This window comes from Guillardia theta, assembly GCF_000315625.1.
Source record: "Guillardia theta CCMP2712 unplaced genomic scaffold GUITHscaffold_127, whole genome shotgun sequence".
In the NCBI taxonomy this organism is placed as follows: Eukaryota; class Cryptophyceae; order Pyrenomonadales; family Geminigeraceae; genus Guillardia; species Guillardia theta.
Genome location: NW_005434547.1, coordinates 177,149 through 192,882, shown reverse-complemented (window position 1 = coordinate 192,882; position 15,734 = coordinate 177,149). Strand labels below are relative to the sequence as shown.

At 54.1% G+C, this 15,734-nt stretch overlaps 4 protein-coding genes across 4 annotated transcripts; 1 reads left to right on the top strand and 3 right to left on the bottom strand.

Moving 5' to 3' along the window:
• Positions 1-1,947: 1,947 nt before the first annotated feature.
• On the bottom strand, positions 1,948-2,268 carry GUITHDRAFT_118445 (hypothetical protein; the record flags this gene model as incomplete). The annotated part of the gene is made up of 1 exon (XM_005822351.1): positions 1,948-2,268. The coding sequence occupies one exon, from the start codon at positions 2,266-2,268 to the stop codon at positions 1,948-1,950; it is 321 nt and encodes a 106-aa protein (XP_005822408.1).
• A 1,359-nt stretch (positions 2,269-3,627) lies between these two features.
• GUITHDRAFT_79857 (hypothetical protein) lies at positions 3,628-5,124 on the bottom strand (the record flags this gene model as incomplete). The annotated part of the gene is made up of 1 exon (XM_005822350.1): positions 3,628-5,124. One exon carries the CDS (start codon positions 5,122-5,124, stop codon positions 3,628-3,630), a length of 1,497 nt encoding a protein of 498 aa, XP_005822407.1.
• Positions 5,125-8,093: 2,969 nt separating this feature from the next.
• GUITHDRAFT_158743 (hypothetical protein) lies at positions 8,094-9,218 on the top strand (the record flags this gene model as incomplete). Its single annotated transcript, XM_005822349.1, has 2 exons — positions 8,094-9,083; positions 9,132-9,218. 2 exons carry the CDS (start codon positions 8,094-8,096, stop codon positions 9,216-9,218), a joined length of 1,077 nt encoding a protein of 358 aa, XP_005822406.1.
• A 4,140-nt stretch (positions 9,219-13,358) lies between these two features.
• On the bottom strand, positions 13,359-15,298 carry GUITHDRAFT_165989 (hypothetical protein; the record flags this gene model as incomplete). The annotated part of the gene is made up of 12 exons (XM_005822348.1): positions 13,359-14,033; positions 14,084-14,137; positions 14,269-14,312; positions 14,370-14,424; positions 14,475-14,537; positions 14,584-14,653; positions 14,706-14,737; positions 14,795-14,841; positions 14,889-14,955; positions 15,011-15,057; positions 15,113-15,167; positions 15,215-15,298. The coding sequence occupies 12 exons, from the start codon at positions 15,296-15,298 to the stop codon at positions 13,359-13,361; spliced, it is 1,293 nt and encodes a 430-aa protein (XP_005822405.1).
• Between the last annotated feature and the right edge of the window lie 436 nt (positions 15,299-15,734).

Below are 15,734 nucleotides of genomic sequence, written 5' to 3'. Positions count from 1 at the left end.
CTCTCTCTCTCTCTCTCTCTCTCTCTACAATAATCTGGTCCACGTCTCTCGATCTCCCCTCCCCTTGCCCTTTCTCTTCGTCCTCGTCAATCTCACTCTTATGCCTGCTCAAAGTCCAACTACAACTTTCTTTGTTCTCGCTGTCATTGGTAGCGATGTTTTTTCCCGTTTCAATGTTTGAGCAGGACAGTGGAATGAATACCCTCAGACGTTTCTCGGTAGATATTAACCATTATCGTCTTTTCACACATACTGAAAGAATCTTCTTTCCATAGACACTCCTCTCGCACCGTTCATGCTGCAACTTTTCAACAATGATGGCATTTTGCTCGAAGAAACTAGAGGTGGATTGTCGATTATGTACAGCAAGATGTGATTTACATGATTGTTTCGTTGCAGCCTTTGATGTTGCTGAGTTCTACACGTTCAATCTTGATCATGTCAGGAGCGCTCGATTTGTTCGTGTCACTGCGTTATCGGCCGAGTCATGTTTGGATGATCCTTCACACCAACAAGCTTGCAGAGAAGGACAGACGGCGAGCAAGACAAGGTTGAAGGTGCTCGAGCTCAAGGTTGTTTCCCTACCCTACAATCTCTACTCGTTCGTCTCCTCTCCTCTCATCTCACTTCCAGGTGTTCGCACGCACACGATGGAATTGTTCCTCCCACTGCCGGCATGGTCGATGCGAGGAGCGCAATGGCAGGGTAGCATGCACCTGTGAAGCAGACTGGGTTGGCAGGCAGTGCGACACGTTTCTGCGCACTGACAACAGATTCCTTCCTGCTGAGCTCGTGAGATCTTGAGCTCTGCTCCTGCAGTGACGTCAGCAAGGTGTCGAGTGACGTGCTCATGGCTTCCAGGATGACGGGAGATCGTTCTGGGATGAAAACATGTTTGCAGAGACGATGGTATGACAACAAGTCAGGAGATGTCAAAGTTGATGTTGGGTGGCAGTTGATGATTGGCAGGACGCAGCAGGTGGACCGCTGCGAGGAAGCAAACAAGACGATCTTGTACACTTTTCACAACGTTGGGTTGGGAGGAACTCTGTCGTTCATTTCAGGGCTGTTGAGGTTGTTAGGCCACAGGGCAAGTTTGTCGTTCCGCAAGTGACATGTCTGACAGCCTGTCGATATCGATGAATCGAACTATGACGCTCAATGCGGGAGAAGGAGGGCAGGTGAGGTGGGAGGAACGAAGGCGAGCGATAGAGCAGTAGGAAAAGAGGCGAGGTTGGGGAGGGGGTGGGGGTTGGTGTTCTTCAAGATTTTCACCTGCTGGTAGAGATGGTAACAAGAATAACATCTGGCAACAGGAGTGGGTCTACTCTCCAACGTCTTGCCCGGGTCGAGGGTTCGACTGCGTGTTCAAACCTTGGACGAGCTGCTCAAAGTGGATGGAACGGCACCGGAGAAGAAAGGAGGAAGAGGGGGAGGAGGAGGGGGAGGGGGACGAGGAGACTGGAGTACCGCGGGAGCAGGCAAGATTGTTCAACATGCCACACACCGTCGTTGAGCATTATGATTGGTTGCCGCCTGTCTATCAGAACAGGTACAGACCGCAACACCATAACGCGCTGAAACTTGAAAGAGATGATGACTGTTTTCGTTCTTGTGTCTTGGATTTTGAGTGTTGTGCCATCAAAGCTGACGTAGTCCTGTAGGAGTGTCTTGCTGTGGCGTACGATCCTTTTTTCTTTCTTGTTTCGTCTACGAGAAGATGTGTCGGTTTGTGACCAACTCTCGTTGCTCATGGCTGCTTCCTTGACAAGAATAATGCGATGCAAGGAGGAGATGGAGAGGCAACTTGAAGCAGAAAGAAGCAAGATGGGTTGGCATGACGAAGACTTGGTTGTTGGTCTGCATGTCAGGCGTGGAGATTCCTGTCGAACAAACATAAGGAGGAACAAGGTGATGATGAGAACTTGAATTAACGACCTAACTTTATCATATCACCACCATCATCATCACCACCACTACCTCCACCACCTCCACCTCCACCTCCATCACCGCTCTCTCCATCTTCTCCAACACTCCGCCTGCATCTCCGTGGCCTCGTCTTCGTCTCTGACCTTTGCTTTTCCTGCAGTGCATTCCTATCTCCCGACACATCCAAGAAGTATCTACTTGTTCTCTTGTCATGTCCTCATCATCCTTTCTGCTGCAGGCAGAGACCATGCTCCAGTTGTACCGATCACAAACAATCTTCTTGGCAACCGATGATGCAGGTCTGTACATCACGATATGCAAGATCATTGCAAAGATCATCTTTGTCATGATTGTCACGTCCGTTCTTTATTTCTTCATCGTTATCACCGCCGCCGCCAACATCACCATCACCATCACCATCACCATCACCATCACCATCACCATCACTATCATCTCAACCACCATAATATACAATGATCTCTTTCACCACGATTCATCACTTCCCCCACACTCACAGCGCACCCTGCTGTCATCTACTTCCTGTCATCACAAACACAACATCATTTGTCCGCTCTCTATCCTAACACAGGATTCAGATGCGCTACAACAAGTCAAGAATCACTTTCAACCGCAGAGCGTTCGCGTCTTGTTCCTCGACGTGTACAATAGGAGCAAACTTGACAGCAGCGATGGCGTCTACATAGAGAAACGACTGCACCCTCGCACGTGCAAGACGATCGCTGACGGATGTCTGCTTGCATCAGAGGAAATCTCCTCTACTCCTATGTTCCTCCTCTCCTCTCCTCTCCTCTCCTCTCCTCTCCTCTGCTCTCCTCTCCTCTCTCTCCCTTCCTCTCCTCTTCTCCCTTCCTGTCCCTTCTTCTCCTCTCCCTTCCTCTCCCTTCTTCTCCTCTCCTCTCCTTTTCTCTTCTCTTCTCCCCCTTCCTCTCCCTTCTTCTCCTTTCCCTCTACTCGGCACCTTTTTTAACCATCATTATCTCTTCTTCGCTGTGTCCCACCTTGTTGCCTTCATCTTTTCTACCTGACCTCTCCTGCAGATGCTCAACTTCACCCTCCTCGACCTTCTCCTCCTCTCCCGCACAGTTGCACTGGTCGGTCACTTCACTTCCAACATGTCAAGGATTGCGTTCATGCTCATGATTCTCTACCACCGTTCACTCCCTCCCTACGTATCTGTCGACGGCCCCTGGTGCCATCATTGGCAGGTAACAGAAGAGATCACATGCTGAACGCTCAATCTTGCATACTTCAGGCGTGTTGCAAGACGAACAGACAAGGGAAGTCCATCCTTTGCCCTTTTGTTGAGACATAAACATCGACTATTTGTTTTGAGTTTATTATGTGCAAAGGGGTTTCCTACAAAGGAAAAGGTGGAGGGGTGAAATGAATGTGACAGGTGGGATGGGATGGGAATGATGACGATGAAGATGGAGCGTGAAGAAGGTGTGGTGAGTGTGGGTGAAGGTGTTGATGTGGTCGATGGAATGTGGAGGAAGTGAAGGTTGAGGTGAATGGGAAATCCTCTGAACAGGGTGAGTCAAGTCAGTCAAGTCAGTCGCCTACTACTGCATGTTTCCAAACTGGAAGCCGCCCTGTGGAGCACCGCCCTGAGGATTGAAGGAGAACCCGCCAGTCTGAACAAACAACAACATCAACACACACTCAACACAGTCGTCATTATCTCCTCACCTGCCCGCTCATGGCCTCGTCGTCATCGTCAACCCCGAAGTAGTTCTCGAGGATCTTCACTGCCATGTCGTAGATCTTCTGGTTCTCGTGTCTCTGGAGGTCCTCGATCTTGTCGATACCACCGCAAACCTCAAGAAGCTGGGCAAAGGGGTTGGTGCCCTCCTGGGTCAAGTTTCTCTGCCCGCATTTAAGAATGTTCTCGATGCCCTCGAGGGCAACGCTGACGATCCTGACGTCAGGCTTGTCCAGGAGGTTGACAAGGGAGGGGATAGCTTGCTTCTCAACCAGGTACTGGATCTGGTAGTCGTCTCCTCCTGAGGTGGCGTTCGAAATGGCCCAGGTGCACTCCTTTCGGATGTCGAACTCCTCGTTGTCAAGCATGTGAATGAGAATGGGGATAATGTCGTGGTCGATGACGGCTTGCAGCTGCTCCTTGCTTCCTGCGGTGATGTTGGAGATGGTCCAGCAGGTCTCCTTGCGGATTCCCTTGCGGTCGTTGGTGAGGAGGGCCTTCAGGCATGGGAGGACGGAGCAGTTGATCACGAGTTGGGTCTGGTTGTCGTCTCCTGTGACAATGTTTCCAACAGTCCTGAGGGCTGGCGTCTTGACTTGGGGGGAATGATGCATGAGGAGCTCGACCAATCTCCTGCATACTCCAGCCTCGATCACTGCCTGGATCTTCTCGTTGGTGCCGTCGGAGAGATAGGAAAGGGCCCAGCAGGCATCGGTGAGAACCTCCTCGTCGTTGGAGTAGATCAGGCTTGCAAGAGTTGGGAGCGCGGGCTTCACAAGGTCGAACACAGGTTGCGGCTTGCCTCTGCAGAAGTTGGAAAGAGTCCATGTAGCATTCCTGAGCATCGAGACTCGAGTAGAGTTCGGGTCAAGCTGCCTCAAGAGAGGCATGAGGGCATTCTGACCCAGCACCATGTCTCTCAGCTTCGCGCTGTCGCCAGCAATGTTTCCAAGAGCCCACACGGCCTGTTCCCTCACATCGTCGTTGGGAGAGTTGAGGAGCTGGACGAACATGGGGATGGCTCCCTTCTCCACGCACACATGGGTGTGTTCAGAGGTTCCCGAGGCAATGTTGGTGAGGGCCCATGCAGCCTCAAACTGCAGGTTAGGAGACTGCCAGTTGCTCAAGAACTCAACGAAACGCGGAACCACCCCAGCGTCAATCACTTGCTGGATGGGAGGGTTCCTCTCAATGGACAAAAGCTTGCGGAACTCTCTGGTCGCCTGCTCCTGGACCTGCTCATCAGGGTCGTAGAGTGCCTGCGTGATTTCGGGAAGTCTGGCAACGTCGATGGACGTTTGTTCCCCAAGCATTGTGTCCCCAAGACCAGAATCCTCCACATTCCTAAGACGCTTGAGCTTGTCATCGGTCTTCTGCTTGCGGAGCTCAACAGTGTTCCTCATCCTGTTGATCCTAGCATCTTGAGCGCTGGTTGCTTGCTTAACGGAGCGTGGTTGTTGTCTGGCAGACATTTTGTTGATCTCGACCTGAAGCGAACAATCAGATCTGTGAGAGAAACACAGCTGAGCAGCCTCGTCAAGGTATGAGAAACATGACCGACCCTATCAATTATGGTGGTTTCTTAGTTACGAACATGAGAGACTTTCACCCTCTTCATACTGCTGGCTACTCTGGTCCAACTACTCTTCGGGGTCGGGGCAAGTACTTTCAATCAAGAAAAACATTCAGCTATGGCAATGATCGAATCTCATGATTGCCAACAACTTCGTGAGTATGTATGTAGACCAACACATTACAAGATTCCTCAACATCACTAATTCATCCTTGCCACAACCCTTGGCAGAATCTGCGCTCTTGCCCTGATGCTACACCAGCCTTCGGAATCGCTAGCCTGATTGATCAGGGGAGTCGAAGAAGAAGAAAGAGCAGTTGCACACTGATGAGGAGGAAGGGAGAGAAGACAAGGAGGGAGAGAGAGGAGATGCCAGGAGCATGTCGCCCCGAGTTCGTTCCCTAGCTCCGCTTCCTCTGCCATCTTGTAGCCTGCAACTCTACCGCTCTCACAGCTGAGGGGAACAAGGCTGGAAAAAAAAACAAAGGATGATAGGACCCCTACCCCTACATAGGATGTGAACTCTGACCTATTCCTCTGAGAACCTGATGACCCGGTGTTGACCAGTATTTCTCACCCGTACTGTGCAGCCATTCTGGACAATCGGACAGATCATAGGTGGAGTGAGTACCCTGACCCCTATTTGCATCACTGAAAGAACGGGATCAAATACTTAGGTGTACCCCCTGTAAACAAGGAGACGATTCGATCAAATCTTGGGGTGATGAGGCAAGGGGTCCTTTCCCGCGTTTTTAAGATCCAATTCGTCCTCTCTGCTTTTTTTCAATCGAAATTCAAAAGTGCCGTTGGATGCGGGGGTCATGGGCACCAACACAGATTCAACGGGGATATGTAATATTCTGAATATTTTCTCATAATTTTCAAATTATCCCGAAAATATTCATTTTGTCAAACGTTTGAAGTCAAATCGAACCGCCCACGTGCCTCTTGAAACCATACTACCCCCCTTGTCTCCTTCTGTTGTGGGGGTACTTGAAGCCTACTACCCCTACCCTCCTCCACACCGTCCGACGAGGAGTACCCAGCGAGGACCCATGTAACGAGACACCAGTGATTTGCCAGTCAAAACCACCCGTCCTTTACCGGGATTGCCCACGACCCGGCGGGCCCGGCGGCCTGGCCGGGGCGGCGGCAACTGGCCAGTGAGTTACCGTACCCGGATTCAGGGCCCGGCTGTACCGTTGACTTGGGAGCCTCCGGAGCCTCGGAGTCTACTAAGTGAGGGCCTGGGCCCGGGGGAGACTTCAGGAGCCAACTTGGAGTTTCAAAGTTTGACGGAGCACAACTTTTGGAGGCACCGGCGAGTCACCGTGCCTGGCCGCCGCGGGCCCGGGGGGGCGCACTGACGTGGGCCCGCCGCCACGGTACTACTAGTAGCTACGGTATCACCGTCACGAGTCCGAGGGGGCCCGGGGCCAAAGCCACTGTCAACTAAGTTGCCGGAAACGTGACACACTTGGAGCTAACTAGATTCTTATTTTCTTGAGTCTTTCGGGCGGGGCCGGCGGCCTAGTACGGTACTGAGGAGGCGAGGCTGTACTCAGTATAGGACCGTGCCCGGTCCGAAATCGGTAGTATGCCGCCCAGGCTCCGGGCCAGCCCGCCGCCGCTCAGGCTCAGGCTGGCACTGACTCGGCCCGGACTGTTGCAGTGGCCCGGCGCGCGGCCGCGCGTCGGATCGGACTGGCCCGGGCAGCGCCGGGCAGTGGCACGGTGGCCCGGACCGTGTCCGTCACCGTCTGACCGGCGGCGGGGCCGCGTGGCGCGGCCGCAATCGGCTGTGACAGTGTGTCACACCCCGGCACGTCGTACTAGTAGTATGGCCGGGCCACCGGCGTCGGAATCAGTCACTGAGTGTCAACTAAGTTGCCGGAAACTCGATCATCGGATCGGATCTCAGGGCGTCCAAGTCCGAGACTCGGCGGAGCAGTGGAGTCAGCTCAGTCGGAAACCGTTGACTCTGACTTGCCAACTTGCCAAGTCAAGTTGAACTCAGCCGCCGGCCCGGGCTACTCCGAGCCCGGCCGGCCGTCACCCGGGCCGGAGCCTGGAGTACGGTCAGTCGCTGATCATCGGCCGGGCGCGTCGAGCCTCATTTTTGGGCTTACTGACTCACTGACTCACCCGTTCAAAGTTGGCAGCCTGAGGGCGCTGGCCCTGTCGGACGGGACTGAGTCAGTGCCAGACTCGGACTCATGACCTGTGGGATCGGAGGCTAGCCCGGCTCGCCAGCCGCTGAATGACCCGGACCTACTGACTCGTTGAACCGAGTCGTACGGGGCCCCGTACTCAGCACGGCCTTGACTAGTTGGCACTACCCGGCGTGTGCCAGGCTGCAGCCGAGCGCGGCCCGAGTTGAGCGGGGAAGAGGGGCAACTTTCAACCGAAAAGCTCTGGCAATGCAAGGGAGCTCAAGGGGTTGGGGGTGGAGGGAGGAGCAGCAGGAAGGATTGGGAGAGGAGGAGAGAGGAGGAGAGAGGACGGGGAAGGGAGGGATAGGAGGAGGAAACAGATGAATACAGTTGTAGGGGAGAGAAGGGAGGAGAAAGGAAGGGCAGCGAGGGCGAGGGGCAGGGGATGAGAAAGGAGGTCACATGGAAGAAGGGCAAGAAGCAAAGCAGCAGCCAGTTCCTAACTGAACCTCCTATTGAGCATACTTCCCTGTCCTTTCCTATCCCCCCCTTCCCCCCAACCCCCCCCCCCCCAAAAAAAAAAAAACTCTTCTTCAGTTCTGTTGAGTATGCCTGCATGCTAGTCGTTCTGTTCTGTTCCGAGCATTGTGACTTGCTTCCCTTTCTTCCTCTCTAACTCGAACAATGGCTGATCGGCTCATGCAGAATATCAACGATGGTGGACATGACGCTGGATGCAATTCAGCAAATCACCAAGGAATTGAAACAATACCAGACGCCGTCCCTCAACGACAAGCTCTACCTTCACTTCAAGGGTTGGAAGAAGATCGAACCTTGCATCAACGAGTACGACGGCGTGAAGGCACTATGGCTGGAAGGCAACGCCTTGAGCAAGATAGAGAACCTGGATAGGCTTGCCAGCCTGCGCTGTCTGTACGTTCAACAGAACTGTCTTGAAGATCTTTCGGGGCTAGAAAACTGTCCTGAGCTTGATGCTATCAACTGCTCCAACAACTCGATCAGGCAGATATCTCACATCGCCCATCTCCAACGCCTCAACACGCTTCAGATCGCCAACAACAAGCTCACTGACGCGTCTGATGTTGAGCACCTCCGGTTGTGCCCGAGCATCGGCGTCCTGGACCTGCAGAACAACAAGCTGGAAGACCCAGCGGTGCTTGAAGTGCTGGCAGACATGCCGAACTTGCGCGTCCTGCAGATGCAGGGAAACCCTGTGACGAGGAAGATCGCTCACTACAGGAAGACGGTGATCGCACGATGCCGCCAGCTCACCTACCTCGATGACCGCCCGGTGTTTGAGGACGAGCGGAGGACGACGACAGCGTGGGCGAGGGGAGGGGCAGCGCACAAGCTTGTAGGGGAGGACGGAAGCAAAGGGGAGCTAACTGCGGTGCTGCTGCAAGAGGCGCTGCAGGATGGGACGTTCGACAAGAACGCGGCGCACGAGGCGGAGAAGGAGGAGAGGGCGGCTATCCGTGCGGAGAAGGAGGAGAAGGAGAGGAGGAACCGGGAAGCCTTCCAGGAAATGATGCTAGATGCCCGCGTGAGGAGAATCAAGCAGATCTTGCCCAACGTTCGACTGTTCAAGGGGATCGCTGAAGACATGCTGGAGGAGCTCTCGTACAAGGTAGCCGCCAATCCCGTGCACAAGAACGAGATCGTGGGGTTTGCCAAGGAGGAGGAGGTGCTGCGGGAGGGAGACGTACTCCAGGGCCTCTACGTCCTTCTCAAGGGCAGGGTTCAGTTCTGCAAGGATGGCAAGCCGTGCTTCGGGGGAGCGAGGCTCGCTACAGGACAGTACTTCGGGGAGGTAACCTAAGATCGTGCTTCCTCCCCACCCTCCCCCTCCCCCTCTCCTCCCCCTCTCCTCCCTCTCCCTCTCCCTCTCCCTCTCCCTCTCCCTCTCCATCCTCTCCCTCTCCTCCCCCTCTTCTCCTTCCCTGCCCATCTTCTCCTCCTCCTCACCACCACTGTCCTGCATCCTGTTGCACTTGATACGCTGCATTTCTACACTTGTCTCGTTTCTCCCTCCTCCGCCAAGCCGATCTCCGCACATCATCTTCATTTCTCCAATCCTCTCCTGCTAATTTCTCGTGTGATCATGATCACAGGTTGCGCTTTGCACAGCAAAAGATCAACAAACAACTGCGGATGTTGTTTGCACGGAATACAGTGATGTCTATCTTCTCACCAAGGAAGATCTCTTGCAGGTAATAATGTCATGACGATGATGAAAACCATGAGGACAATGATGGAGATGGAGATGGTGGTGGGGGTTGTGATGATGATGGGGCTGCTGCTGCTGCTGCTGCTGCTGATCACGACGACGACGACGACGACGACGTCGATGATGGTGATGATGATGATGATGATAATGATAATGTTCAAGATTCCCGGGCTCGTTGGATCGTTACTCTCCTCACTTCTTTCTCCTCCCCTCATGCCTCACCCTCGCCGCAGGTCGCTGAGATCTTTGATGGCTCGCTGGAGGTGCTTCAGGCGAATCGCGCGAGCTCGTTACGTTGCCAGTGGTTTGAGTGCAGGCCATGGCGCTCCTACGAGCTCGTGTCCTCGCAGCGCTCTGCCGTGAAGAGAGAAGGGGGAGCAGATGAAGAAAGGTCCTACTCCTGCTCCTGCTCCTGCTCATCTTCTCGTGTTGCTCAGTTGATCTTGATCCTTCCTACTCTCTCCCTGTCGCTCTCTCATTCATTCCTCTCTTCCTTTATTTGATTCATCTGACTCTTGTCACATTAGCAGCGATGATCGATCCAACAAGATCACAGTGACTTACGCCTCCTTCGTCCTCCTCTCTTCCTCCCGCTCCTCCTCTCCCATCCTCTTTTCTCTCTTCCCCATCCCCCCCCTGCTCCTCCTCCTCTTCCTCCACCTCAGCCATCCCCTTACTTGGCTCTTGTTCATCCCTTCTCTCCTCACGCTCCGCTGCTCAGGCCCCCGTTGCTCCGCGCGCGCAGCAGGACAAGCCGAGTGAATGGACGGAGGAAGATAAATTCATCCTCGAGCTCGCCGAGGCTCAGTCAAAGGGTGAGCGATGGACGAGAGAGAGGCGAACAGAGAGGGAGGGAGGGAAAGATCACTTGTGGAAGCAGGGGAGAGAAGCGAGGAAGAGAGCAGAGCAGAGACGGGATGGGGAGAGAGGGGAAGGGAAGGGAAGGGACGGGAAGGGAAGGGAAGGGACGGGAAGGGAGATAAAGTCACCTCCTGCTCTGACTTCACCTGCAGGAACCACCAAGGTCTTCAAGTTTCATCCCCCCAGCGCCTCCTTCCTCTCCCTCCCGTCGGTGGTCTCATGGTACAAGGGAGGAGGAGGACGCGACCAGCAGCAGAGGCTCAAGCTTGTGGAGCAAGAGCAGCAGAAACGCTATCCTCGCGAGTGGTACGGCAAACATGAGCTCGCAAAGAGCGTGTGGGTCCCTGAAGATGATCTCATGCCCGAGAACGACGAGGACAGGTTTGTCCTCTTTTGCTCTGCTCTGATCTCCATTCCTATCTTCTCCATTCCTATCTTCTCCTTTCCTATCTTCTCCTTTCCTATCTTCTCGTCTCGTCTCGTCTCCCTTTTCTTTGCTCGCCCACATCTGTTCCTGTTCTTGCCAGTGACCATCCTGCCAGCTCCACTTTCCTCACCAAGGAGCCTGCGGAAGGGCAGAGCGACAATGTGAGAGTCAGGGGAATGAGAAGGACTAGGAGGAGGATAAGGAGGGAGAGAGGGGCGAGGATGAGGACGGGGGAAGGGAGTGTGGGACGAGGACGAGAAGGAGAAGGAGTGGGAGGGGGGGGGAGGCGAGGGAAAAGATCTTGACTTGCCCAGCAGACTTACGAGCAACAGTGGAGGAAGCTACAGCAAGACAAGCAAGCTGTCTTGCAGGTAAAGACAGAATTCTAAAACCTTCATCGTACCCTTCGGTTATCACCTTGAAAACTACCCTGCCCCTCCTCCCTCCTCCCTCCTCCCTCCTCCCTCCTCCCTCACGCATTTTTCCTCCTCCTCCTCCTCCTCCTCCTCGTCGTCGTCGTCGTCCTCCTCCTCCTCATCCTCCACGTCGTCCTTTGTTGTCTCACCACTCCTTGCAGCAAGAGGCCCAGAGGCTGGGATGCTCCGTGCAAGAAGTCGCAGAGAAAGTCGAGAAAGGGGAATATCGTACGCTCAAGGTCTATCTCATCCTGCTCCTCCTGCTCCTCCTGCTCCTCCTTCTCCCTCTCTCATTACTTTTCCAACTCTGCTCCCCTTTTCCTGTTCTGCTTCCTCCTCTTTCGTGCTGTCCCTCCCTCCCTCCCTCCCTCCCTCACCCCCTCTTCCTCCCTGCTCCTGCTCCTCCTCTTCTCCTCTCTCTCACTCCCTTGTCATGGGCGGCGACTAAATTCGACGAGCAGGAGGTGCAAGAGGCAGACCCTGACGACGATCTTCCTGACCTCGAGGATGTTGAGGTGAATCCTTCAGCTGCAAAATGCCTCCTCTTCCTCTTTCTCCCTTCTGCCCCTGCCCCTGCCCCTGCCCCTGCCCCTGCTCCTGGCCCTGCTCCAGCTCCACCTTCAGCGCCCTCATTCCTGTTCATTCTGTTCTCCTCCTCGATTTTTGTCTTCAGTCCTTTCAGACCTGTTTCCTCCTTGCTGCCCCTGACGTTCGAACAGGAGGAGGAGGAGGAGGAGGCAGTAGCGACGTCGGTCAGTCTTCGCAGGGAGAGGGTGTTGGTCATCAGTTGAATTGGCTTCAGGTGCAAGTGAAGGTGGAGACAACAAGATACGAGCAGGACAACAAGGACACAGAGGTCCTCCTCTCCTCTCCTTCTCTCCTCCTCTTCTCCTTTCCTTACCCCTCCCCTCCCTCTTTGCCTTCTCGCCATTTTCCTGTCTTCCTTCTGCCTTTACCTCCATTCTCCACTTTGCTCTACTTCCCCTCCTACAACTTCGTTTCTACTCCTTCCTCTTCCCCTCTCCCTCGCTCCCTCCCTGCCTCTGCCTGTGCCTCACATGTTTGTCACTTAGGGCGTCTACAACCGGCAGCTTGAGGCTGAGGGAGAGTACCAGCACCCTCGTTCGACAGCTCAGCCTCGTCAAGACTTTCAATCTGCTTCTGGCTACTCTGGTGAAAAACTCTTCCATTTTCACCTCCTCTCTGCTCTGCTCTGCTCTCAATCATCCCATGGCTCTAACCTTCACATTCGCCGCTCCTCCTCCTCTCCCGTGTAATTTCAATCTTTCAGGTCCTCGTCCTGGGTTTGTGTTCAAGATGGGTGAGCTAGGGTTGGGCTACTACAAAGACGTACGTCCCCTCCTCCTCTCCCTTCCTACCTCGCTATTTCCTCATCCCTCTCTCTCCTCCCAGTCTCATCCCGAGTGCAGGCACTTCAAGAACAGGAGCAGGAGGAGACACCAACTGCATTGCCTGCTCCATCACAAGAGGAGGAGGAGACACGATGGCAGAGCACCATGAACGAGCTTGACTAGGACGAGAACTGCCAGCTGGGACTGCTTGACGTGTGTCATCACTGGTTGATTGAATGGTTTAACTGCACAGTGCCATCCTGCCCAACTCTGCACCAGCGGCTTCTTGAGCTCTTTCAGCTCTCCTGCTTTACTTCTTCTGCATTCACAAGGCATGTCAGGAGAGGAGAGGAGAGGAGAGGAGAGAAGGGGTGGGGAGAGGAGACGAGTGGAGTGGAGTGGAAGAGGAGGAGCAGAGCAGAGCAGAGGACAGGGCGCAGAGAAGAGGGAGCAGAGAAGAGGAGAGAAGAGGGAAGAGAGGCTTTCGAACAAGAGAGGAGGACGAGACGAGTGCTAGATTGAAGATCTAGCGACGATAAGAGAGAGGGAAGGGAAGAGGAGAGGTAGGCAAGGAGTGCAAAAGGAGCAAGGGAGGAGGAAGTAGCAGAACCTTCTTGGTCTTCTTCTTCTTGGAAGCTGCCGACTGGGCCTTCGAGGATGCTGCTCGTGCTAGTCGTCAGCGCCAACCCCACCAGCCACCTCTGAGTTCACATGAGGCTGTCTCGCCAGCTCCTCCTTCTCCCTCCTCCTCCTGGCACATGACACCATCAGACTCCTCACAATTACCTCCCACACTCCCTACATCCTCAGCCGGTCCGTCGCTGCTGCCTAGCGTCCTCTCTTGCGCGGTCCCGGTGCCCCCCTCCAACGCGGAAAAATTCTTTGCTTCATCCGATGGTACTGCAGCCTTGGTGGCCTCCTCTTCTGCCGCTACCTTCTTCTTGGCCCCCTCCTCTTCTGCCTTCTTCTTCGCCTTCTCCTCGGCATTCCTTGCCTCCTCCGCCTTCTTCTTCGCCTCCTCCTCTGCCTTCTTCTTCGCCTCCTCCTCTGCCTTCTTCTTCGCCTCCTCCTCTGCCTTCTTCTTCGCCTCTTCCTCTGCCTTCTTCTTCGCCTCCTCCTCTGCCTTCTTCTTCGCCTCCTCCTCGGAATTCCTTGCCGCCTCCTCCTCTGCCTTCTTCTTCGCCTCCTCCTCTGCCTTCTTCTTCGCCTCCTCCTCTGCCTTCTTCTTCGCCTCCTCCTCGGCATTCCTCGCCTCCTCTGCCTTCTTCTTCGCCTCCTCCTCTGCCCTCTTCTTCGCCTCCTCCTCTGCCTTCTTTTTCGCCTCCTCTGCAGCATGTGAATTCGACGGCGCCTGCAATTCGTCAACATGTTGCAATCTATGACGCAACTCCAGCAATCAACCATGGCCGCCAGCTTTGGAGGAGCGACTGACTGCGGAGCAGGCCCACTTTCAATCTAGCATACTATTAGCTGATGGGCGCGGGTGGCTGAGCAACAGAGGACAAATATGTTCACAGATCGAAACAACGCGCGATGCAAGCATGCAAAGGGACAAGCACCATGAAACAAGGACAAAGTCCTGTCACCTTCATGCGTTTTAGAGTGAATTCCATCCTCGTTTTCTGCGGTCCTGCGGACGGCGAGGCTTCAGTTGACATCCGGGATAAAAACTTGTCAGAAATGAAACCTCTCAGGACTGTCACTTGTATCGAGCTGTTCTCCGGTCCAGCGAACATCGGGGCCTATGATGCGGAGTTACCGGGCTACACCACATAGAAGAAAAATAACTGACAATGTCACGGACTGTCCTGCCCATCACGTTCAAATCTCCAACCTTCTCAATGATATCTGATGCCTTGCTCCAACAAGTCACTTTACGATTCGTCCCTCCCCACTCCCACCTTCAGCCCTGCCCTGGCAGCAGAGCCCTGAGGGTGCAAGTCCTGGACAGTGATCTCTCCGTCCTCATTCCTTTCCATCCCATCATCACCCATCATCTTCACTCGCAGGCAACCATGCTCACCTCTGCAACTTGATGCCAACCCCTGCTTGCGCCTTGTGACACATCAGTCGATCTCGAGTACAAGTGTGCATGCAAGAGGCTCGTCTCACCACTGTCCCTCTCAGCAGCTTGACAGGGACACGAATCCCAGTCTTCACTGCGGTACGTGTTACCACCAGATCTTATCAGACCGTCACTACACACCTTTGAGCACTACGATCTCAACTTCGGAGCCTTGCGGCCCCACGATCAGGTGAGAAATCTCCTGGACCTGCCAGCTCACACTATCACAACCTAGCTTGCTGCTCTTCCATCACGTCTACGACCTTTTTGCCCTGTACGTCACGCCCGTCGACCGTGACCAACACGTCACCTACCAATCCTCACTCCCAACAGCACACCGCTTCCCACGACTTCCAGCGACTCACCAACGCCTATCACGCCACATGCGGCGCACGGCCCCCCTGCGACGATCTCTTGCACCTGCGACATGTTCATCCTTGGACATCACTTGAACTCTCTCTACATACCTGAAGCTTCGAGTCAAGGCGGAGACCGATTCCGACGTTGCCGCCAATCGCAGCAGAAGGTACTTCAGGCCTTGCCAGCGCCATTCTTGTCCTGCTCTAAGATTCATTGAGATGAAAACGCCCCAAGGCAGAAGTTCTGTAATGATTTGAGAATGAAAACTTCCATTCCTTGCTTGCTGTCAAATACTTTCCGAACCTTACTTTCTTCCCGAATCTCAATCCTCAAATTCCTTCCATTCCCAGACAGGAATAGGGTTTATTCATCCATCAGGAGGAGTCAACTATCGGCTACGTCAATCTAAAGAACATGAAACACTATTGACCTCTCTGATTCTTGTCATACAGTGTTCTTTTCAACGCAGCTTGCATTTCACATGCCACTCTTCCTCTCTTTCCCTCTGCAGTTTTTCAAGCTCGCAACGCAGGTCTTGACAAAATTTACCCGAAACTCTGTCAAGTGCTAGCTCATGACGAGAGCTAGTCATCGTACCATGAAACGGCTCTGAGGTAATGTGCTGCA